We start from the raw sequence: 25,405 nt of genomic DNA, 5'->3' as shown, positions 1-25,405 counted from the left end.
GTTAAATTTAATCTGGACAAATTGACCGAGGCACGGGATGCTGCAATGCAAAACTCTGACCTCCGTCAGAAGGCAAATGAGCGCCTCAGATTGAGTCGAGCGCACATGCTGCAGTGGAAGCCGGGGGACAAGGCATGGTTGCACTGCCCCCAGGTGCCACTGGCAACCTCCTCTAAACTTGTGCGGCCGTGGCGGGGCCCTGTGGAAGTGGTGGAGGTGTTACGTCCGCAGTGCGTGCGCATCAAGTGGGGGAAGCGGCGATGGTTCGTGCACCCCTCCAGATTAAAACCCTTCGCTGCGGTACACAACCCCACTTCACACGCGCGTGGCCAAACATGTGGGGGGTCGGCCGACTTGCTGGGTCCGTCTCCGTCGCTCTCACCTAATGCCTTGCCGGCTGTGCCACCTTCAGGAGCATCAGGAGTGACGGGCTCACGCCCGATCACCCCTCCTGCGGATGCCGAGGGTCACGCGGAGTCAGAGGAATGCTCACCTCAAGACGGACAGTCGCCACCTGATGGTCCGCCACGCGGGGTTACCCCGTGTGAGGGGCCCGCTGCAAGGACGCGCGCTAAAATGCGCAAACTGTTGTGAGGCCGGAAAATGTGTACATAGCTGTTGTGTTTATTGGGTGTTGTGTGGATGGTGTGTTTCCCGCTCCTCGGATGTACATATGCTGGGTTCACCGTTTGTTGTGTGTGCGGGGTGGGTTCCCTGCTGGTTGTATATAAGCTGTTTTTTTACGGAATTCGTATTTATTCGGGGGGGGTGCGTCGGGTTGTTTCTCATCTTGTTGTTGCGTTCTTGTTCTGGTTCCTGTTATTGTTCAAAAATAGTGAGGCACACGCGCGGTCAGGGGGTGAAGGCACCTTTATTGTCAAATTTTTGTATGTTGGCAGCCGGGACGGCTGCATGCTATGCGGGGGGGAGTGATGTAGGGGTGTTAGAGAGAGAGCCCGTTATGCATGGCAGCCTATGGTAAACAAACACAGTAGGCGGGGCTACATGTGTGCACAAGCAGGTGCCCTCTGCGACGTCCGCGCCAGACACCCTGGGGGGTCGATTCGGTCGTTATGATCCCCCGGGGCCCCACCCCTCAGGGAGGGGTGGGGTATAAAAGGGGATTGTATCGAAGGGCTCGGGAGTGATGTTTAGCTAAAGAAGAGGAGGCGGAAGACGTCTGAGATAGAGCCCTGGACTCCCCCTGGTACGCCGTCCTTATCAGGACCGCGCAGGCTCGAGCCAGTGGCGTGGTACCAGAGCCAGAGCCAGTGCTGGTCTGGACTCTGGGTACCGGGCCCGACTGACCAGTGTCGGGCCAAGATAGCCTCCCCTAGCCCATTAGTGGAGGACTCAGAGGCAGGCTAGGGTTAGCTAGAGAGGTGTGTCCTCAGATAGACGGGTGAGGGGGCCGATACCCCCTCAAATGTGTATGTCACAACGTTGGTGTAAAATAAACAAGTGTGCCTCCAACTCCGGTGTGAACGAGTCGTGAGCGTTACTACAATAGTAAAGTCACGTATAAAAAGAAAATAATTAATTAAATAATATTTTAAATAATTGCAGGTGCTATTATTATTTTCTTTATTATTTTCTCTTTCTATGTGACTTTACCGAAAGAACCAAAGAGTAATTCCTGCAGTCACGAAAGTTCCAAATTAAGTTTGGTATAGGTGTATATGTGTATAGGTGTAGTGTTGTGTGTGCAGTGTCTACACATGTTGGGGAGCGGTAGCGCAGTTATTTGTGCGCTGCGCTACGGACTAAACGACTGGAGTTCGATTCCCGCTCACAGCCAACCACCAGTGACGATTATTAGAAATCGGTCCTGTGCCTCCTCTAGGTCGACTCAGCCTCAAATGAGTACCTGGTGCGGTGTGTAAAAACATCGCCACTGAGGAGACAAAGGCGGTTGGGCGTGGTGCTGGCCACACCACCCCCTCGTGTGCCGTGCTGGCCTTCATAGGTGCGAGCTAACAGCACTTGCCCCAACAGTCTGAGCGGGCTATACAGCGGTGTCTGTGTGCATCGCCATCGTTCAAATCTGACATGCCTAAAAATCGCTTTTTTCGGGTCCAGAGTTCAGGGTCTGGAATTTTGACGACGAAGAAAATACGTCGTGATAACCAGAGGTGTGGACTCGAGTCATGCGACTTGGACTCGAGTCAGACTCGAGTCATGGTTTTGATGACTTCAGACTCGACTTGGACTTGCCTCATCTTTGACTCGACTTGACTCGGGACTCGAGAGCAAAGACTTGAGACTTACTTGTGACTTGCACAACAATGACTTTGTCCCACCTCAGAGGTGTGGACTCGAGTCACGCGACTTGGACTCGAGTCAGACTCGAGTCATGATTTTGATGACTTCAGACTCGACTTGGACTTGCCTCATCTTTGACTCGACTTGACTCGGGACTCGAGAACAAAGACTTGAGACTTACTTGTGACTTGCACAACAATGACTTTGTCCCACCTCTGGTGATAACTGCACGCAGTAACTGTCAGCTTGCCAGGGTTGCTCAGGGGGCGAGGTGTGTGTGTGTGTGCATTTTAGGCTGAGACAACCTCCACTCCGCCCAAGTAAAACCTTGCGTCGACCCCGTCTCTCGCGTTCGGTTACCGTGCATCACGTGGTCATCGACTCCAACCTCATACGTTTATTTTTCAAGGTCAAAAGGTCAAAGTGTAGGCCCCCACGATTCAAGTTAGCGAACGTGGCACGGGAGTGAAGCTAATTGTCAGTTCGTGGCACAGAGTCAGATATGGAAATGGCAGTTTGACACGTTTATTGTGGAAATGCCACGTTCTCATTGCCGTGGGTCATTTTTGTACACAGGAAGACCACCGCTAACTTATCACAGAGTGGCACATATTCTCTGGCCTCTCTGGGTTTCTCCCACAGTAAAACAACAAAGTTACCCAATAAGGAAATGAGTAAAGACCCCATTACTACATAAACCGCGTCTTTAGGGGGGAGTGCTACCGCTTTGGTGAGAAGGAAGCTACCGCGCTCGGGCCAGGAGTGATGGCCGCCTCAATGTTTACGGTGCAATGTCTCTGTAGGTTTTTTTTTGTCGACAAAGGAGTAAGGCGCAACCAAAGAAGGTAAACACGCCCCGAGAGGACGAATCGATGAGGAAATCGGCTCCTCGTGTGCAGGAGCGAGACGGGTCGCTACATCGCAGGGCCCTGGGAGAAACGGAAGACGGCATGGGGAGACCTTCATCCAGCAGTGGATAGCTCATGGTGGTTGTTGTTGTTGGTGATGATGATGTTACGAGTCGCCCGCGCAGTCATTTGATTGGCAGACGTCAGGGACGCCATTTGCTTTTAGATGACTCTATCGATTGTACTATATAGCGTATCACTTTGTATGTCTCTTACATAACCATTCGCTATAATTTATATAATTTTGCACGTAAGTTGTTTTCATTCGAATTAATTGATTCTTACATACACCAGTCCAACCATGTGCCACGTGCAATGCCACTTTTTTTTTACCCAGAAAAGCCTGACTCATTCTCAAGACCAATCTTTCAGGATGGTCACGTTTACATTGGGATGTTTGGCCAATTTCACTAATGAGAGTTTAGCTTCGTACGAGCTGAAACTGGAGCACCCGGAGAAAGCCCACCACCACCTCCACCACGAAATACAAAGAAGAGGGGATTACACTCACCACTGGGTGCCACCTACAGCACCTGGCAAGCCCTGGCAGCCACCCATCGAGGCGCTGCACTGAGCGGGCTCGGCCCTCTGCGTAGTTTCCAAGATCCGACGAGCGATCGGACGCACGCAGGGTGATTTGGTCATAGGTCACATGTTGGGTTAGCGTAAGAATGTGATAGCAATCGTCAGAGTATACCCACAGCCCTGCATTTAGACATCACAAAGCGGCACTACCAGTCCAGTAAGTGAGCCTCATATCTCGCTGGCGCATCACTGCGTATTTCCGAAACACGAAACGGGTCGTGTACGATCAACATATCTACGAAAAGCCACACCGGGGGGTGTATTTCACCGCTTACAGCCTCTCATGATACATTTTAGGTCCCATAAACTTTTTTATAAAAAAAAAACGACAAAACCGCTGAGGCGGTCTCGACTTATCTGAGTCTCATCAGCAGGGAGTGGCCGCTTTAACAAACTGCTGATGCTAGGGGGGCAAGAGGTGTCCCAAGAACAGCAAGATCCACAAGAAAGCCCCCGGCACGCGCGCAGGAATTCACAACAGTCGCTTATCTCCTCCGCTCACGCTATTCTCCCCTTCGTGCGTGCATGTTTTCAGGAATTGTTATTAAGTTTCATTAGTATTAGTATTATTATCGTTTTGCTTGTTTAGACTGAGTCTCAAGACCATTTTTCACGAGGCCCCTTGCTAAGCTTTTGGACTATGGTGGGGTGGGGGATTGATGATATTGCTGTGTGTAGTCCAAATTGAGTAATTTACACGAATTGCGGTATTTGGCCATTAACATGTAATTTAGTTACATTTAGATTTTTTGTTTGTTTTATATATCGGAGGAAAGGAGATAACCCGGAGGAAATCCATGCAGAACATGGGAAGAACGCAGGAACTGCGCATGCATGGTAAGGTGTGCCCAAGTCAAGAATCGAACCCAGGGCCTGAGTTGCTATGCATGTTACCACATCGCCACCCTGATGCCCACCAATCAATGCGCTCCATACAATGTACACAAGATGATAGGCGTGGGTTTGTGTGTAACGGCATGTTTATCGTGTGTACGTACAGCATATGTGTGTGTGTGTGCGCACGTGGGGAGCGGTGGCGTGATGGTGAGCGCACTGCACGGCCAAAGTTCGATTCCGAGTCACGGCTAACATCAGTGGCGAGTAATGTCCACATCTTTATGATGTGCATAGCTCCCGAATCTTCGTCTGTTCCTGAAGAAGCTCCCAGAATGTGGAGTGAAACGTCGGACGTTGTGCCGAACAACACGCGGTGCAACCCCAAATCACATCAGAGAAACGAAGAGCACAACCGCGAAAAACCCATGCGGCGATATCAGAACCTGTCCCTGTGCATCTCCAGGTCGACTCAGCCTTAAATCAGTACATAGTGCGGTGTGTAAACTTAAGCACTGCGGAGACAAAGACGACCGAGCATGGTTCTCGGCACACCACAACCCGCTCGTGTGCAGTTCTCGTCTTCATGGGTGCTCGAAGACGTGGGGTTTTACCATCACCCCCACGGAAACTGAAGACACCTGCCTGGGTAGCCTCTACAGCACTGAGCACTCCCCTCGAGTAACGGGGCGCTTGCCCGTCAACCCATGGCACGTGACCTGGGTCTGTCCCGCGACCACCTCGTGCCAGAGAGCCGTTGACACTTCACGTGGCCTCAAAGTGCACCTAGCCTGGCACAAGCGCCGCGGTGACGTCACCGCCACTGAATGGCGAACTGCTGCCGTTGTTTTTGGATGAGGGCTTCCCGCACCTGGGCCGTGTCGCGTGCTCGCGGCCACCACGATCTCTGCCTTAGCAACGGAGATCTCGCTCACAATCAATCAGTCGAGCGGTAATTTCTCTTAATTGGCTGCGTAACGCCATGTGGAGGAGCTACCTGGCTTGTCACTCCACACGAAGCCCCGAGGTCTATTTATCGGCCACTGTTTACGCTTACCTTTAAGTGGGGGGGGGGGAAACCTGGGGCCGGCTTGAAACATTCAGCCTGACCTGCCGAACGATCCCTCCTGCGGTTGGCCTGGCTACATCTGCGTGAGGAGCTCACACATCTAATATAATTGTATATCAACAGAGCGCTTTTACTGACGGCGTTTGACATACAATGACAAAAATGTGACAATAGAATGATTTAGATGGTAGAGATCGTGCAACGGTTAAGGAATGAGAGATATGGGGGTACTTAGAGGTCACGAAAAGGTAAGGGAGGGGGGGAAGGAGTGGAGGAGCGAGGGAAGAGAATGGGCAACGTAGAGGAGGCGAGGCTTTAAGAGAGGCAACGTCTCAATGCGCAGGGAGCTTTATTTCAGTGGAGGGGGTGCAAGGAGGGGAGCAGGACCGAGAAAGGGATTTGGGCACGGGGAGAAGGGGGGTGCACAGAGAGACAGATCCTCGACAGATCTGGACTCGTGTGAGTGGACTCATCCAGCAGGCGAGGCTGCGTTGGCTGGGCGGCGTAGTCCGCGTGGCCAACCAACGCTTGGCCCATGCAGCGGCGTCTGTTTGGCCGGATCGAGGGGGCTCAAAAGGCGCTCCGCGGGCTTGAGAGGAAATGGGAAGATTTGAGGTGATTGGAGTTTGCCGATGACTGGTACCAGCGCTGTCAACATCGACCTCTGTGCAGGAGGGGGAGGTTCGTGAAGGACGTTGCTACTGGGCTGCGGGAGTCAGTCGTCCTCCAGCAACAACGGAGGGCAGAGGAGCGACGCTCACAACAACAAGCATCAGCAATGGGGAAACAAAGGCAGTCCGGGAGTGGTACCGGCCTTCCTAAGCGCTCGCTAATACAGCACTTGCCCCAACAGCCTGCTCAAAGGCTATACTGGGGATCTTTGTCTGTCACACAGGTATGCATGCAGGCGCGTGTACGTGACGGTTCTTATCAAGAGCATCCACAACGAACCCCGCCCATGTTTCCCTCCATCCCTCCCACTCTGCCTCCTGGTTCTCTCTCTCTCCCACGCGCCCAGGTGTGATCACACGGGCACACGCTCTCACCCAGACACGCTGCACACGTCCACGCGGACGCATACACACACACACCTCGCTCGTACACATTCTAATACACACACACACTTTCTTATACACACAATCTCCAGCATACAAACTGTTATAAACACACGTGTACATGCATAGGTACTCGGGATCACACAGACATACATGCTTACATAGCAACTATACCTTTAACACAACGCTCAGTAACGCACACGCTCTTTCATACACGCAGGCAAACTCTATAAAGACAAAGATCCCCCGTATAGCCTTAACAGGTTGTCGGGGCAAGTGCTGTTAGCGAGCACCTATTATCCACAAAGACAAAGATCACCCGTATAGCCTTACACACACTGTTGAGACATGTGCTGTTAGCGAGCACCTATTACACACACTCACTCACGAACACACAAACCCGCACCCTCTCTACTCATGGATTCCCAACTGGACCGGGACTCCCCATCTCGTTGCCAACGAATCTGCGGCTCCTTTGTGCTTCTCGACATCGCGTGCCTCCTCATAGGTGAGCATGCAGAGCCTTAATAGGCGCTCGCAAACTTCCCCCACTCCCTTCCCCCAATCTCTCTGTGTCTCGGTTAATGCCTGCGCGTAGTGGTGAGCGGTGGTGTAGCGGTCAGCGCGCTGCGCTACGAAGCTGGCGACACGAGTTGGATTCCCGCTCACGACCAACACCACCAGTGACGATTGTCTGAACCGGTCATGGGCCTCCCCTAGGTCGACTCAGCCTCAAATGAGCACCTGGTGCGGTGTGTAAACATCGCCACTGGCCGAGACAAAGACGGCCGGGCGTGGTGCCGTGCCGGCCTTCATAGGTGCTGCTACTCGCTAACAGCACTTGCTCCAACAGTCTATGAAGGCTATATATGGGGGATCTTTGTCTTTGTTTTGTAGTCGCGAGGAAGGGAGCGGTTTGCGCAGTGGTTACCGCATTGCTCCATACAATTCCGGTTACAATTTTTATGATTCCCGGCCACGGCTATTACCAGTGGCATAGTTCGACTCGGCCATGAACGAGTAATCTGGCGGTACGGTGCGTCAACATTAGCACTGGGGAGACGAAGGCCGCCCGATGTGGATCTGACCACACCACGCTGCTCCGTGGTGCGCGCCGTTCCGGTCTTCATCGGTACATGCGCACAACACTCGCGCCAGCAGTGGATGTGTCTATACAGGGGATCTTTGCTATTGCGCGTTGTGTGGGTCTGTGTGCGTGTGTGTGCGCGTGGATTCGTGTGCGGTGTGGGGCATCTTCTAAAGGAAGGTTTGTGTTTATACGGGGCACCGCTTAGCCAGAGTCATCATCGCAACTCATCTGGGGCTGATACAGAGTACTGACGCTCAAACATTGGGGTTCGCGGGAGGTGTGTGAACGCCGCTATGGGAATGTGGAATCTCCACCGCTGGCTCGAGGTAGCCAATTATATCGTCCATGGGCCACAGCAGAAATCGGTACCACCTAAGGTAACACACCTTTAGTAGGTCCCCATGTATCTGCACGGCCAACGAGAGTGGACTAATTTTCTTGATAACCTCACTTATACGACTTATCACATAATTCACTGTTATTGGCCACATTAAGGAATTAGAACCGCTAAAGTAAATTTTAGACTATTTAATTGATCAGATAAGGCCCACTGAGCGATGTAGCTCTCTTTCACAAGCAACGGAGTGGTTAATCGTTTGCAAATGTATATCAGAATCCAAATACTCTGAACGCGTGTCTCTCTAAATATGGAGGGGGAAACTGGAGTACCCTGAGAAAAATCGACGCGACCACGGGGAGAAAGCGACACCGCCAACTCCAAACATACAGCAGCAGGCGTTAGGGTCGGGATCGAACCCACGACCTCTTGCACACCAGGCGAGGGAGTTAACATCTCCTCGCCACCTCGTGTGGTACCGACAAGTGAAATGTCTGCTCTGGGCACGTGGACTCTCTGGCAGATGATCGATGCTGCTGCACCCTCTCATTGTAGTGGGTCGGGGGGTGGTACAGTGTGACTCTTAGAACGACTTCGAGTTTATAGGATTAAAGTCTCTTCGCGGATAATTGGCCGTGGTTGAGGACGCACTGCCCTGAATAAGTTAACAATTCACTCCTGTCGCCCCCGTCCCCCCGCCCACCTCTCACCGGTTTCTCGCCTGGATTAGATTGTCAAGTGTCGGGCGTCAAACAATGTATTCAACAATGCATTCGGTTCTTGTTTTTGTCTGGATGTCGTTCGTCCCTTATCGCTTGCATTGTCTGCCGTGTTTCTCTCATCTCGCGTTGTGCAGTTCCCTTCGCACCGTTACCCTAAGCGTGACAATTAGAATGCCGTGGAGTATTCCTCTTACAGAATCGTTTGCCATTAATTCTAGATTTGAAGCTTTCGTGACTGCAAGGATTCATACTCTTAGTTCTTTCGGTAAAGTCACGTAGGTAAAAAATGAAATAAAAATTAATAAAAAAATGAAATTAAAATTAATAAAATAAAAATATATAAAACACAGAATAAATAAAGAATATGAAACTTTATAAAATCACTTTTTATTTATTTATTTATTTTAATTAAATGTTTTACCTACGTGACTTTACCGAAAGAACTAAGAGTATGAATCGTTTGCCAGTCCACTGCTGGATGAGGACCCCCTCCCCCCACCCCACCCCACCTCCCCACGACGTCTCGTGCACGCGAGTTATTTGACCATGCATCTACTTCACCACGTGACCGTTGCCAGGTGGTGAACGCGGGGAGGTAATCGACGTTACGCGGCATTGACGGTGCAATGGTGCTCGCTAACCGGACATCATCTGTAGGAAAAAAAGAGATGCATAGGTCGTCAGATTCTTCCAGTCGAAATAAAGATCCTTATTCCGATGCTAAAGATTCTGAACTGCGATAGTTGTGTTGGTCAATGGGTGCTGTAGTCTGGCTCTCTGAGCTGCGTCTATTGACGAGACACAATCATCCCTCGGAGTGCCGTCGCCTGCCACTCTGAACCTCGGACACCGAATCTTAGGAATCCCAAGGGGTTCACTCTTGGAAATGATCACTGACCCGTAAGACTCACTCTCGAGCCAGAGCCGTTGACTCTTTAGATGACTCTCTCGAGCCAGATGCGTTGACTCTTTCGGAAGTGACTAATGTCCCCGCAAATGTGTATCGATCGATCAGGTTTTCATCCAATCACAGACCGTCCTCGGGTTGCAGTCGACGAATTAAGAAGGGAAGCCACATTCCATGGTTATTTGGGTTAGGTTTTCGGGTTCGAGACACGAGTACATGCGAGACTGATTTTCTTGCCACGAATCTGTGGGGATGGTAGTCTCGGACATAACACTGAGCCCAGAGAATAGCGGAGGCGCTGCACGAGTCTCCACAACCACGGGGGAGCGTGCTGGCTCGCTTCTCAAACCGGCCCTGGACGCACGAGTGTGTGTTCGCACAGCAGTCTGGGTCAACATTCCAAACGGTCTCGGTACCTGGGCTCCCAGGCTCGGTTTTTAAACTCAGCCGTGCGTTTTTATCTGGGCTGACCCTGGAAAACGACCGCGGGGAGCACATGCAAACTCCAAATATACAGCAGCAGGCGTCAGGGTCGGGATTGAACCCACGAACTACTGCATACCAGGCGAGGTAGTTAACATCTCGCCACCGTGGTTAGAAGTTAATGCTGAGGTCGTTGGGCCATGCGGTGGCCCCCAGGGGAGATGTCGCGGATGTCTGTGGCGTTGCCCGTGTATGGGCGACGCCGGCAAGCGTCAGATGATGCGCTCCACGGTTTGGTCCGACGCGACAGAGCAGCACCATGGGTCACGGAGCGTGGGAACCCAGATCTGGGAACTGGTGCCGAACCACAGCAAGATCTGGGGTTGTTCCCGGTGGTCATGGAAACGAGGAATTTTCCAGACTCTGCGAGATGTTCGTTGGGTCACGTGAAGCGGAAATCCCATGCGCGTGGTTTCACCTGTGGAATGAGATCAGGTGGGCGATTGTGGTGATGCGGGCGATGGGGGCGGAGGAGCGGAGAAGGATAGATGCGGGCAAGGGGTTGGGGGGGGAGAATAAGGAGATATGGGCGAGGAGGTGGAGGGTGGAAGCAGTGAAAGAGTGAAGGGGGTGGAGGAGGAGGTGGGAAAGTGAAGGGGATGAAGGAGGTGGAAGAGTGAAGGGGGTGGCGGTGGCGAAGAGTCATCAGAGGCACGAGGCTCATCTTCACCGTTTGGGGTTAATGCGTCGTTTATTCTCACAAACGTTATTTGGCAAATCGATTCGATGTATAAACATGTGATGTATACCTAACCCCAAAGAGACCTTTCTTACACGCGAACAGGATGCATATTTAAATGCCGTCATATATTTGGGAAGCGGTGAATGAGGTTCATGTCGAAATCGGCCACACGCGATGGATTTTATGCAATCACGGTTACAGTCAGCACGCCGATGGATAAATCCCGTGAAATAACAGCACGCGTCCCCACGAGTGCTCGTCACATCTACGAGAAAAAAAACACATTTCTGGAAAAAACAGTGAGTCACTCAACTAATTTGAATAAAGAGATGAAAATATTCGAATAAGTTTAATTGCCTATGATCAAACCACCGCAGTGCGGCCCGATCTCGTCAGATCCATGAAGCGAAGCAGCGTTGAGTCAAAGTCGCTCGCGGATGGGCAAACACCACGCACAAAACAAGCGTCATCGGCTGCTGCGGAGTTAGGTTATGGGCAACAGTGCAGCGGTGCAGCACAATCCATTGTTGCACTGTTCTATGCTCCAACATATGATCCCCCACCTTTGCCAATCCCTCACTGAACAGCGCGGTGAGAAGTATGGTCAACCAAAAATCCATCCATAACCCGCACGATAGGGAGAGCCCCTGATTCAGCGGTGGATTGACAAGCGGGCCGTAGGTGTCACAACCTCGATCTGCTCGGTCAAGAGCCTCTGTGCTACGCAAGGGCGCGCAAAGGTTATAACGCCGTCAATGCCAAGTGGCTTCGAGTTTCACTTTTACTAGAACCCATTGTGGAGGAAGAATGCACCCCCGACGGCGGCTCTTGTCCCACCCAGACTTGCACAGAGGGCATCTCTGCCACCCACGCAGTAGCGTGGTTGGCATGGGCCCTGGTGCGAGGTAGGACATGAGCCCCCCAACCTATCCAATGACCTCCCCCTTCATTGCCCGGTGCTGGGAGACGGCAGTGGTGTCACTTTTTGGACACCGTCGCCCCGTCTTGATGCGCAAAAACGCCAACAAATTGCGCTCACTTCAGTTGGCGGTTGACGTTCGAAGTGAGAACTGCGACCCTCAAAGGAAAGGAGCTGCCCCCCGTAGTCGCCCCACAGCCCCCCCCCCCCTCGCCCCCCGTGATCCGTGGATCAAACAAATCACTCTAAGACACCGGTGTGTGGCAGCAAGAGCAAGTTGATGCGAATGCTATCGCAAGAGGTCACACGTTTGGCACGACGGTCCTTCGCCGACTATGCGTGATGAATTCAATACCTGGCATCCTCACCGTGCAGTTGCACCGCTTGCACACTCTGCGGTAATTCCACTGGGCCACCATGGCTCCTGTCTTTACCCACACCTATCGATTTTGGGTCATTCGGCGTACGGAACATCGACGGCGAAAATTGAATAACAAGCTGAGAAAGTGAGCAAAGAGGCATGGCGAGCTGCGTGTGCTGGGTTGGCGCTGGGAGGCCGGAAGAGGAACACGTCGAGAAGAGGTCCCACATGTTGGAGACATCTTGCTGCCTATGGAACAAGCTCAGTGGGCACGGGCAGAGCAAGTCGCAAGGAAGGGCAAGTTTCAGGTCAAGTTCATGTGTGGCGAGATGTTAACTACCTCGCCTGGTATACAGGAGGTCGATCCCGACCCTGACTCCTGTATATTTGGAGTTTGCGGTGTCGCTCTCCCCGTAGCTGTGTGGATTTTTCTCCGGGTCCTTCAGTTTTTCCCGCCACATTTAGAATCAACATGCGTTGGCTGTTGTACATTCCACGCGATAAGCCACTTCGTTGAGCATTTGTGACCAGGTTGCTTCTGAAAAAGAGCTATATAGCTCAGCGGGCCTTACCGCTGATCTGAAACAAAATTGTTTAATTGAGTTTAGCCAGGTGGTCGAGACTAATGATGGAGTGGCAGTCAAAGGGGTAGTGATGAATTCATCTTGTGAGCTACATGGACCCGTCGCGTTGCGAGACAGAGAGATATTGGCGACGGCTCCGGTGAGGCCTTCATCCAGCAGCGGATAGATCAGGGCTGATAATACGCAAACTTACCGAGGGGTTCAATCGATTCAGTATTGCATCGGAACATCTGTGGTATCGTATTCACATAAATATTCAAGTAAGTGCACACCGAACAACGCTGTGCTGAGAATAAGAAATGAGCAACACGTGACGAATTCCATCCAATGACCCACAGCTCTAATCAGGACGATTTTGCAAACACAGATCGCAATGACCCAGCAGTGGCTGCTAAAGGAAGCAAAAGTCCCCCTTTGCAAAACGGGAAGTTTCTGAACTCTGAAACCGAAAAGAAGGTTTTTTTTTAATCCGTACTACTTCTTAATTAAAAACCCAGTGACATGTAGAGACATCCAAGAGACAACCCTGGGGTGGACAGTGAAGATTTGTGATCTCACACGAGAATAAATTAGCTGTCTGCTTCTTCCCCACTGCAGTATGAGTGTACAGTGCAGTGTTCTAAAGACCGTTGAAGGCTGCCTGATAACCAAAGCTCGGCCACGGCCTCAGAATTGCGACTACAATTTGTGCAAAATAAGGTTGAAGCTTCTGCCTGGCTCTGTGTAAAACTCACACGCTGAACACGTATATAGCATTTGAAATAGTACGAGTGTTAATGAACGTGCCCAATTGCATTGAACAGACACAATAAAAAATCCCTTAATTTCTCAAAGCAGATTTTAAAAAAAAGTATTTACACAACCCTGTATACTGATTTTCGATACGATAAAATGTTGTTGTGGACATATATTTGTGTTTTTCTCAAAACAATGCATCTCAATTGTGCTGTTTCAGTCTATTTTGTGGAACTAGATGAGAATTGAAGAGCAGAGAATAAGTCCTATATCCTGGTCTATTGGCACTATGTCATACGTATGTAATGAGCAGCATCCGAGTGATCGACTGTGTGTAGCCACTGGGCACAACACAGGCCAACACTTATTCTTCCTCACACTGAGTACAACACTAGATATTAACGTCTCAACTGGCTACACACAGCCGATCACTCGGCGTGGTCCCATCGCCCTCACTCGGCTACACTGCTGGCTGGCGGTGTGGCGATGACGGCGATGGATGGAAGCCACGCAAGAGATCTTCCACGTGGCCGGGTGACAGAGAGAGATGTCGGTGAACAGCGACACAGCCAGGACCCTGGACCCCACACGAGCCCAGAGCCCCGAGTTCGCTCCCCCTTATATCCCCCCAGGCGTGGCTAGGCCCCGCCTCCGGCCCCGCCCTCTCGTTGAACCTTCGAGCAGGTTCCCGGAGTATCTCGGCTAACCCCACCTTCCACCTTTGGCCCAGATACACCTCCTTCTCTGATTGGTTGTTAATTAACCTTGCCCGTAACCGTGATTCCCCTTCCAGCCAGTAGGTGTCACCCTGTCATTACACGTCGTGAGATGAAGTGATCCATTCGGAAATATCTCTCACGTTATTGCAATGTTGACTGGGTAGGCTTGTTCAGAGGTCTGTGCTTTGTGCTGGCACTGCTGAGAATCCTGGCTTCGAATCTGGGCTTCAACTACCGCCCGTGGTTTAACGGGGTTCTCTAGTGGAGTTAATGAGTAGACGCTAACCACGTGGCCACCAATGACTCAATTTGTTTTGTTATCACGTGACATTTGGTTTGGCTTATTTTTGGGAAGAATAAATATATTTACTAAGATATGTTTTTTAAACGTCAGTTTACCCGCAATGCAATGACCGTCAATTTTTAGTAGAGCATAGTAGAAAGTTGTGCCCCCATAGTGCGGAGAGAATGTATTGTTTGAATCTCAGAAGTAGTTATCTAATACAGTATCTGCTTCCGCGGGTCGTTAATTGAGGTACAAGAATGCACTAAATTACGGTATTCCAGCATTGTATGGCATGATGTCCATATAACAATCGAAATAAACATTTACAAAAATATGCAAAAATAGTTTTTGGTAAAAAAAAGGTTTCGTATGCATATTTGATAATCCACTGCGGTTTCGCTCACTCATCGCTGTGACCTCTGCCTTCTCTCCCCGGCCGCGTGACCCCCTCCCCACACCCCCCCCCCCCCCCCGCTAGCCGCCCTGCCGTTCCTCGCGCTGGAGCTCAACATCGTGAGCCCCATTCACCGGGGCTTCTACTGCGGGGACCAAACCATCTCCTACCCCGTCACGAGCGACACGATCTCGGACGGAGCGCTCAGCGCCGGGGGGGTTCTCATCACCGTCGTCAGCGTGAGCCTCGCACAAACGAAGCAACTGGAGCACAACGCGTGCAGTCGTCGCCACAATACAATGCTGAGGATGCGTTCTTGGTAAACGGAGCGCTATACGCAACCGCGCTATTGGAGGTCATCATCACATGGTTCCAATGGAGATGCGTTAGCGACAGCGCAACCTATGAGCGATATATAAGGGCTTCATTGTTGTAATGGTAATAGCCTTAATATACTCCTTGAATGAGCTGTCTTTGTTGCAGTTAACGATATGATGGCTTGAGCAGAAGCCCTCGTATTCTCTGCATTCTTGAGAATGGTTCTAACCATTGGCGCAGCCAAACCCAAGCTGCGTCCAACATGAACCTGATGCTCTCCCACCTCCACGCGTCGTATCAACCTGCATTTTTACGTCCACACTGATGCTTTTCCTTGACTGTTTGGCCACATTGCCAGCACACTCGCTTGCCAGGCCTTCTTTCCCAGACACCATGGGTAATAAAATAAAACGTTATCACAATAAAGCAAAAACAGTTACCAAAGGTCGAGTGAACGAACGTTCAGCAGGAAGCGTTCAAGGCTGGCGGGCGGAGGCGGCGGGCGGCGGGGGGGGCGCTGATTTGCCCGAGGCCACTGGAGCGTGCGCCGCTCTTTTGCTGGCTGAACGCGCGCGGCTCGGAGGGTAGAGGGAGCATCGCGCGCCGCGTGTCCTCGCGCAGGAATTTTCCGTGCAGGAATTTGGAACTGCTCAGGAATTTGGAACCTCCAGGACAAAAAGCGTTTTAAGGAAACGGCATTAGAGGAGGCAGCGCCGCACCATAGGATCGGGGACGGTTCCACGTCAGACAGACATTGAGATCCATCTCGGGTTTTACAGCCAAGAAATCCATGTAGCTTGCAGGGATATGCAGTCTGTCAGGGACCCAGACCCACCTCGCCCCCCGCTCCCCACGGGAATTAATCATTGCACCCCCCCCCCGCGCCCCCGTAATTTCCTACAGTTCTCAAAACATTGTCCCCACTTTGCTGTACTGCCCCGTGTCAATCCACTGCTGGATGGAAGCCTCCCCCCCCCCCCCGCTGCAGGAACGAGGTGTGCCCTACTGGCCTTGGTCGGTATCAGCTTATTGGCGACACAAATACTCCCTTCCCAGCAACATATAATTGGTTGAAATTCGTTATTTGATAATCGTTAAATAACAAAACTCAACACGTCTCGTACCCATTTAAATGTAAACTATGAATAGTTATTATTTATCAGGTAAGGCCCACTGAGCTAAAAAGTTATTTTTCAGAAGTGACCTGGCCACAAATGATAGCTCAACGAAGCGGCTTATCATGTGTAAATGTATAGCAGCCAAATACTCGAAACGCGTGTTGATTCTAAATGTGGAGGGTAAAACCGGAGGACCCGGAGAAAAATCCACGCCACCACGGGGAGAACATGCAAACTCCAAATATGCAGCAGTCGTCAAGGTCGGGATCGAGCCCATGGATCTCCTGTAGACCCGGCGACATCTCGCCACTGTGGCGCCCGTGTCTTTAAGACACCGGTGCCCGCTGCTGAAGCAGTCATCGTTTGGCACGTTTGTTGTTCATGTGACAAATGTATTCATCGGCTGTGTTGGGTGGAGGGGGGGGTTATGACACATTTAATTGTCACGATCTGACCACAAAACAAAACAATTATAATAATAGTATTGGTCGCGAAAGCCTACGTGTTATATTTACGTTCGTCAGCAACACTGCCTCAAAAAGAACAGAAAGGTTAAATTGGTGACGCTTTGGGCAATGACCCCTTCCCACGTCAGGACGTAGATAGAGAGGTCAGAGATGTAGTAAATCTCTACCCTCGATGCCTTCCCAGCAGGCTGGCTCAGGCTACCTCGATGCCCAGAAGATCTCTGGCTTTGATCTTCCACGAGCCTCATGGTCCACCCTAAACCCCATTGGAACAAGCCATGGCAGGTGCGGATACCTGATGTACAAGTGGACAATTTAAAAACGCTCCAGTGTACGGCCGTGGTCATCCAGAGCAGAGGCCGTACGACGTAGGACGGCACAATACCCGATCCGCAAACACGACGGAGACATCAGAGGGACACGCTCCGCTGTCTCCTCACGCGGCTCTCCGGCTTTGACCACCTGAATGTGAAATTGTCGTCGCCGCTGCTCTGCAATCGACAAAAGCAGCCGGCGTGCGCGTCGTGGCGTTTGTCTGCCACACGGGGGCGCAGTGGAGGCGGCGCTATCCACTCACGAACGCCGTTGAGACGATCGGCCAATTCGTGATGAGGAGTGTTATTTTTCTTAGGTTTTTTCGGTAAAGTCACGTAGGTAAAAAATTAAAATTTATAAAAGTAAAATACAAATTTAATATTATTTTTATTTTACTTTTATTAATTAATTTTTTTTACCTACGTGACTTTACCGAAAATACCTAAGAATATGAATCATTGCAGTCACGAAAGCTTCAAATCTAGAATGAGGAGTGTTGATGAGTATGTAGACACAACAAAGGCTCATTCCTAACAGCGTGCTTCAGCCGCACCGAACCTCACAAACATAATATCCAGGGCCTACCTTGGCTCCTCCCACCCTCAACCAGTATATATACAAGGACTGTTTTCTTGGAATTTCTTTCACTTGATACAGCAGTCGTGCTGTGGCGGTTCCATCTGAAGACGGAAGCTTGTGTTGCCTCCGAAACGTCGTTATTTTTATTTTATTTTTTATTTTACTTTTATTAATTTTTATTTTTATGTTTTACCTACGTGACTTTACCGAAAAAACCTAAGAATATGTACATAGCGGTTCGTGCAGATGACGTCGATGATGAACGGTGCTGATTATGATGATCGCCGATGTTGATTGAGGCTGATGATAGTCGATGCTCATTAATGCTGATCTATGCTGATGATGATATTTACTGATAATAATCGATGCTGATTTATGTTGATGACTGAAGCTGATAGTCGATGACAATTGATGATGCTGATACCGTTCGTGGTCGATGACGATGATGACAGTCGATGTTAAGAGAGAGAGTGTTCGCTGTGCGGTGCTCGCGGCTGCGCAGGTGGTGCTGGTGGAGTGCATCGATGACAATTGATGATGCTGATACCGTTCGTGGTCGATGACGATGATGATGACAATCGATGTTAAGGGAGAGAGTGTTCGCTGTGTGGTGCTCGCGGCACCGCAGGTGGTGCTGGTGGAGTGCATCGATGACAATTGATGATGCTGATACCGTTCGTGGTCGATGACGATGACAGTCGATGTTAAGAGAGAGAGTGTTCGCTGTGTGCTCGCTGCTCGCGGCACCGCAGGTGGTGCTGGTGGAATGCATCCGGGGCCGCTCCCAGCTGCGGCGGGATCCTCTGCGCGGAGGGAACCTGGTGCCGAACCTGTACCGCCTGGTGGGCTCCTTCCTGCTGGGGGCCGCGGCGAGCCTCTCCCTCACCGCACTCGCCAAGGTGCGCTGAGGGCCCACCGCCCATCGTCGGCGTCATCATCAGCAGCATCAGCATCATAATCATTACCACCATAGTCATCGTCACCATCGTCACCACCACCCACGTCATCAACACCACCCTCGTTATCATCACCATTATGGCCGCCATCATTCATCAACACCATTGTCACCATCATCATTACCGTCAACATCAAACCTGCTTCCTTTATTATTATTCCCTGTCTCCCTTTTCCTAATGTCTCCCCTGCATCTCATCTCCCATCGATCGTTGTCTCCTTGTGTTTACCCATATCTCCACGTGTCCTCCAATTCCCCCATCATTTTTCTCGTGCGCCCTCCATCTTATTGCGCCTTCCCCCTACCTCGGTGTGTCTCTCCCTGGGTCACCACGTCTCATCCTGTATCTGTCTTGGTGTCTCTCCCCACCTCCTCGTGCTTGTCTCATCCTGTGTCATCGTATCTCCTCTTACCTCCATGCCCCACGAAATATGTCTCCTGTCTGTCTCCTCCATCTCACGTCTCCCTCCCCCCCTCTTGACCCCTCCTGTGTACCCATCTCTCCCCGTGTCTCTGCAGACGTGGACCGGGCGTCTGCGCCCTCACTTCCTGTCCGTGTGCCGCCCGGACCCGGCGCTCACCGACTGCTCGCAGGGCTTCATCACGGAAGACGTGTGCACGGGCAACCCCAAGCTCGTGACAGAGGCGCGGTGAGAGAGTGTGGCAGCCCGTTTGTCAATCCGCTGCCGGATCGGCGCTCTCCCCCCACCTCCGTGCCTGTGTCGGTGTCGTGAGACTGAGTTGACTGCCACGCTGTTCAGTCGCGCGGGTTGGCTAAGGCAGAGAGCACAGGTGTAATCTCTGCACTCTCAGTCTCTGTGTAGAATAGGTACTGCATATTCTCAGATTAGCACGACGCATTGTAATTGATATGACTACATTAACCCTCCTCTGGTCTTCGCACCTGATAGGCTCACGATGATGACGTCAACTTTACTCTATTTAAGACCGAAAACAGGAAGACTTCTGCACAATCCTGGTAGATCGCCTGATGAAGCTGGTTGTAATCGCCAGAGAAACGTCGTACTCAAATTGTACATGTTGTGGGGTTTACTCTCCAACACACAAGCAGTGTGCGGAAGTAGTAACATGAAAACGCTGACTAATTGGCTGTGTCGAGTGGTGGCGGGCGAACGACACATTCATGTTTACCGCGATCTAACCCCACAAACACCTTTATTATGGACGATATCGGTCGCGAAAGCCTACTTCGTGTTAAACTGAGCACAGATGTACGACGGATATTGCTGGACTGGCCACGGCGGAGCACAATTCTGCAGCGTTGAATAAATGTTGACTCGTTCATGCATTTGGAGATGAGGGATCTGGGGATGTGGGGAGGCCGTAGAGGACAAAGTTGCCATCGTCGAGTCGTGATGATGTTGACGATGTTGACGATGGAGGCATGGGGTGCGTGGGGGGGGGGTCTCGGTGGCAGCTGGGGTGAGGAAGCGACGGGTGTGGGAGATGTTGGGCAGATGGAGGAGGTGTGAGGTCCTGGCGATGTTGAGATGTGTGGCGAGAGAACGAGAGGTCAGGGAGAGCTCAGGATCAACGACAACTCCAATGTGTCGCACATACTCTGCCAGTGTAAAGTCCGAGTGGCCGTGTCTGGATCTATAGTGTCAGAACCAGGAGTGTATTTCCCACTGAGTGGAGCTCATTGAGCTAGGACGCTTCTTTATCAAGGGCGACTCAGCCGGCAGACAACATCAAAGCATTCTGCAATTACATCTTTTTTTAAAAACGTAATAATCGCAATTATATTGTACAATCACATTCACACGTTCAAATTTCGTGATTTTAATAAGAGTGAGTTTTTATATGAGGATTGAGATGGCAGAATGGAGATGCAATGAGGCGTGCCTGGGGTGGCTCCAAAACCTTGGGTCAGCAACTTCTGTTAAATGTTTTTGATAAAAATTGTAGTGATTGCGGATCTACAGTGATCGTGGATCTAGAGTTGTCTTGGATCTGTAGTGATTTTGCATCTAGAGTGATTGTGGATCTATAGTGGTCGTGGATATGTGGTGGTCGTGGATCTGTAGTAATTGTGTCTGGACCTTTGTTTCCCCAGGAAGTCGTTCTTCTCTGGCCATGCATCCTTCGCAATGTACAGCATGGTCTTCCTCGTTGTGAGTACATGCGCGTGCGCGTATTCGTACGTGTGTGTGTGTGTACGTGGGGAGAAGTAGTGGAGTGGTTATCGCACTGCCCTGCAAACTCGGCTACCCGAGTGCGATTCCCGCACTCAAGGCCAACGGAAGTGACAATTATCAGAACGGTCCTGGGTCTCCCCTAGGTCGACTCAGCCTCAAATAAGTACAACTTGTTGAAATGTGTACACATTGCCACTATGGAGACAAAGGCAGTCGGGCGTGGTGCTGACCAACCACCACCTCGTGTGCCGTGCCAGCCTCCACAGATGCCCCAACAGTCTGTTAAGGTTCGACAAGGGGGTCGTTGTCTTTATGTTGTGTGTGTGTGCATGTTGGTGGGGAACAGTGGCGCAGTGTTTCACTCACTGCATACAATTCCCAATAAATGATTAACACCATTGTAAAGTGTTATCATCACCTGTACTGGGTCTCCCCTCGATGGACTCAGCCTTAAATGAACAACACTGGGGAAATTGCAATGACTGGGTGTGGTGCTGGAACCACCAATGCGTCCGTGATAGGATTAGGAATAACCCTACAAACCTGCCCCCTCATACTATATATGGGCCATTTTGAAAATTACATTTGAGCATTGGACCCGCGGAAAGAAATTGGGCTCACCCAGCGAAAACCCACCACGCATGCCACGTACGCAAAAAAAAAAACTGTCCCTATTTTGTTCCTTTAACTTTCTCCACCATGACGCGGACGATTACAGCACCAGGATGATGATGTTGTTGTTGTTGTCGCACGAAGGTTGCGGGGCGGCTACTTGTTCTGTGGGCCTGGCTGGTGGAGGAAGTGGCTCTCGGCTCGCCATGGGTGCCTGTTGAGCCTCCCAGAAATGTCGTCTCTGATAGCTCGTCCCCGTGTCCCAGAATCTCTGCGCCTCCGCATCCAAGTGTCCCGGCATCCCCGTGTCCCCATGCCCCGTGTTCCCACGTCCCCACGTCTCCGTGTCCCAGAATCGCTGTTTCCCCGCATCCCCGTGTCTCCATGCCCCGTGTTCCCACGTCCCCACGTCCCCGCGTGCCTGTGTCCTCACATCCCTGCGTCCCCACATTCCTGTGCCCCCCACACCCCCGTGCCCCCCTAGCTGTACGTGGAGGCGCGTCTGCGCTGGCAAGGGGCGCGTTCGCTGCGCCCGCTGCTGCAGGCCGTGGCGCTGCTGCTCGCCATGTTCGTGGGCCTCTCGCGCGTCTCCGACTACAAGCACCACGTGGGCGACGTCGCCGCCGGGTTCCTGCAGGGGGGCCTGGTGGCCGTGTTCGTGGTGAGGCTCGTAGGGGGGGGGGGTGGAGGGGGATGTGCAGGGGTACTGGGGTCGGGAGGGGGTTCACAGGTATCGCAGGGTTCAGAAAAGGAAGAGGCTCGTGGATCGAGAGCTGGGGGGGTGGGGGCATGTGAATTGCAAGGAGTGTGGAGATCACAGGGGGAGCAGGGATTGTTGGGGCACTAAGGCCCATTGGTGGCACATGACCTATGGGAGCACAGAGCATTTGGGGGCACAGAGACTGAAGGGGAGAGCTCCATGCTCCTGGAGATCTGGTTGCAGATCCAGAGCCTCGATTGAGATTTCGTCTGTGGATAAGCATCATCAACGAACAGAACCACCTCCCTCCCACACAGGTCTTCCACATCTCGGGCCTCTTCCCCCGGGAGGTGCGGCTGGAGTGGAGTCGCGTCCCCAGCCCAACGTCGAACCCGTCGCCTCCGTCCGCGGGGACCCCCAGCATCGGCGGCAGCGGCGGCAGCGGCAGCGGCGGAGGCGGCGAGGACCACCTCAATGGCAACGGGAAGCTGGCGGGCGACCTGGCGCTCACGGGGCGGCTCATAATGGCCTAAAGGGCCACAGCTTCGAGAGACGTTCATTGTTTCCCATCGCGGAGACTCGACGGGGGCCAACGCGCGGCTCACCTGGTCCGCTGCGTCCCCCGACGCTCGCAAAATCGAACACGGAGGCGACCGCATCCCCTGATGCATCGTCCCATAGCTGGCGCGATTTGAAATAGCCGATCGCTGTTGGGCAGCGTCGGTGTGGTTTATCTAATCATATCCCTGCGTTTGTTTGGACGATGGGCCCGCGGCTCACATGCAGACTGGGAGGGAAGCTTTGCATCTTAATGAAGCTCATGCCCTCCCGGTTGATGCGTCGCTGTCGATTTAATTTAAATGTTGATATAGCGACGACGGATGAGTTTGCGGCCGCACACATACGGGAGATCACAATCTGGTCTCTGGATAAGAGGGAGAGCTCTGGCGGTGTCACGCTGGGGCTTGAGTCGTCGGGCACGCGATGTCGGCTTCCAACGAAACTTGAACTTGATGTCGGCTTCCAACGAGCGGGGGGGGGGGAACGTAGATCAATGGTGGGGAGGAAGAGCGACGAGGAAAGTGTGGGAGGAGGAGGAGGACTGCGGGGTGACCTTCATGCGACTCGTCCACTGCGAGTCCAGCTCCTGAGGACCCTCATGTTACTTTACAAGGCGGTGGTCCAAATGTCTTGTGACACCCCCCCCCCCCCCCCCCCCCCCATTGCATTCTCTAAAACTTAAAAAATATTCAAGCGAGGTTTATTTAAAATAGAAACGAATATGCAAAGGGAAAAAATGTTAGCGGGTCAATGAATTTGGGGTGACAAGACATCTGGACCACCCTGCACATCTTATATATAAACTAACCGCTAGTTGCTATTTAATTATACCGGACGACTGACACGGGGTGAATCACTCTTTATTACAGAGCATGAAGGAATGTCCTTAACGCTCGTGACGTCACTCCACATCGACCAGCCCCCCTCATTAATATTCATGAGCAGGTGACGTCCTCCAAATGTACACCCCCCCCCCACCCCTCATTAATAATCATGAGCGGGTGACGTCACTGAATATGGAGTACCCCCCCCTCACTAATAATCATGCGGAAGTGACGTCACTCCACATCGAACAGCCCCCCTCATTAATAATCATGAGCAGGTGACGTCCTACAAATGGACACCCCGCCCCCCCACCATTTTTATTACCTACTATAATGAGCCAAGAATGTCTGTGTGCAACACTCGTGACGTCACTCCACATCGACCAGCCCCCCTCATTAATAATCATGAGCAGGTGACGTCACTCCACATCAACCAGCGCTCCTCATTAATAATCAAAATGGACCCCCGCCATTCATAATAATTAGCGGCTGACGTCACTCCACATGGGGGGGGGCGAGGCGCCTCCTCCCCCCTCCTCGGCGTCAACTCACAACCCTCACTACAAAGGCAGAACCCTCACGTCACGTGATCGCCGTGACGCTGTTGAGACATCAAAGTAAAAAGGACGTCGTGATGAACCAGGAGGAATTATAACCTTTAAATGAAATAAGTCTGTGTCACCGCGGCCTTACAAATTACACACGAATGGATGCAATGAATATATCAAGTCGCGGTCTGCTTTTTCGCTTGCAAGTTTCAGATTTACTGCAATACACCCGTCCTTGGACGGGCCAAAGGCTCGTGAAGGAATAATCGTGTTAGGTGAGAGAGAGCGAGACACGGCGTCCGCTTTTCGAAGAATGTTCTGCAAGACCGCGGGAACGTAACGAGGACGTTTCGGCCACGACAATCGCCACCACAACACGAGAACATCACCCACCGGGGATAGAAATGCGTTGATGAGTCAATGGAACCGTGGAACAGACGCGCTCGGCCTGGCATGATTCATTTAAATCGAATTGTTACATTCACAATACGAGCATTGAATCGTTTTGTGTAAGAGTCGATGACTGCGTATTTGAAGGGCCCATCATGGGTTGTAATAAGGATTCGTGTCACCATGTTGAGAGGGTAAAACACAACTCAAAAAGACCACGACGTCTGTTTGACATCACGTGGTGGGAAGGCGAAATGGAGCTAACAAACAACGTAACCATTGGATCGTACAGAAAAGGAGGCGAAAATAATGACGACCGTGTCAGCTCGTACAACCGCCGTGGGCTCGTGAATCGTCCCCAAAGTTCGATCTCTGCCCTCGGGACGAGCAGCGCCGGGAATTCCACCCCGTGGGTGGTTCCACATCACGTGATCGGCCGTGCCCCCATTGTGACGCTCAAGAGTCACGTGCGAGTTATCGGGAGGTCACGTGGCTCGACTCGGCAAGACGACCGGCGGGTGATCCGCGCTTGTGAACAAATTGGTAATTTACGCCCGCGGCTGCTTCGATTACAATGGAGCTCCAAATAATTATTTGGAGCTTCTCACTCGTCTAGGGGGCCGTCCATAAATGACGTCACGCACCTAGGGGGGGGGGGTCAGACATTTGTGACGATGTGTGACGGGGGGGGGGGGTGAGAAATTTGACATAACTAATTGTTATAACACTACAATGACAATAGTTTAAAGCGATTTGAAGCATGTTTTATTTTCAAAATTGAAATGTTTTGGGGGGGGGGCAGAGCTTTGTGACGTCATATTTGAGGGGGGGTCTGACTTTTTGTGACGCCGTGTGACGAGGGGGGGGTAAAAAATCGTCCAAAATCGCGTGACGTCATTTATGGACGGCCCCTAGGGTTTCCACGAC

General features: G+C 51.7%; 1 protein-coding gene across 2 annotated transcripts; it reads left to right on the top strand.

Moving 5' to 3' along the window:
• The first annotated feature begins 6,073 nt into the window (after positions 1–6,073).
• On the top strand, positions 6,074–23,364 carry LOC144955003 (phospholipid phosphatase 2-like). 2 transcript variants are annotated; one of them, XM_078885364.1, is made up of 8 exons: positions 6,074–6,553; positions 6,677–7,221; positions 15,017–15,171; positions 18,482–18,628; positions 19,204–19,334; positions 20,762–20,819; positions 21,940–22,116; positions 22,473–23,364. In XM_078885364.1, exons 2-8 carry the CDS (start codon positions 7,131–7,133, stop codon positions 22,686–22,688), a joined length of 975 nt encoding a protein of 324 aa, XP_078741490.1. In that variant the 5' UTR covers positions 6,074–6,553; positions 6,677–7,130; the 3' UTR covers positions 22,689–23,364. The 2 variants fall into 2 exon arrangements, with proteins under 2 accessions (XP_078741490.1, XP_078741487.1); XM_078885361.1 differs by having other exon boundaries at positions 6,074–7,221.
• Positions 23,365–25,405: the final 2,041 nt, after the last annotated feature.

This window comes from Lampetra fluviatilis, chromosome 3 (assembly GCF_964198595.1).
Source record: "Lampetra fluviatilis chromosome 3, kcLamFluv1.1, whole genome shotgun sequence".
Classification (NCBI taxonomy): Eukaryota; Metazoa; Chordata; class Hyperoartia; order Petromyzontiformes; family Petromyzontidae; genus Lampetra; species Lampetra fluviatilis.
The sequence above is the reverse complement of the archived record's forward strand: the minus strand, read 5'-3'. Positions and strand labels throughout refer to the sequence as shown.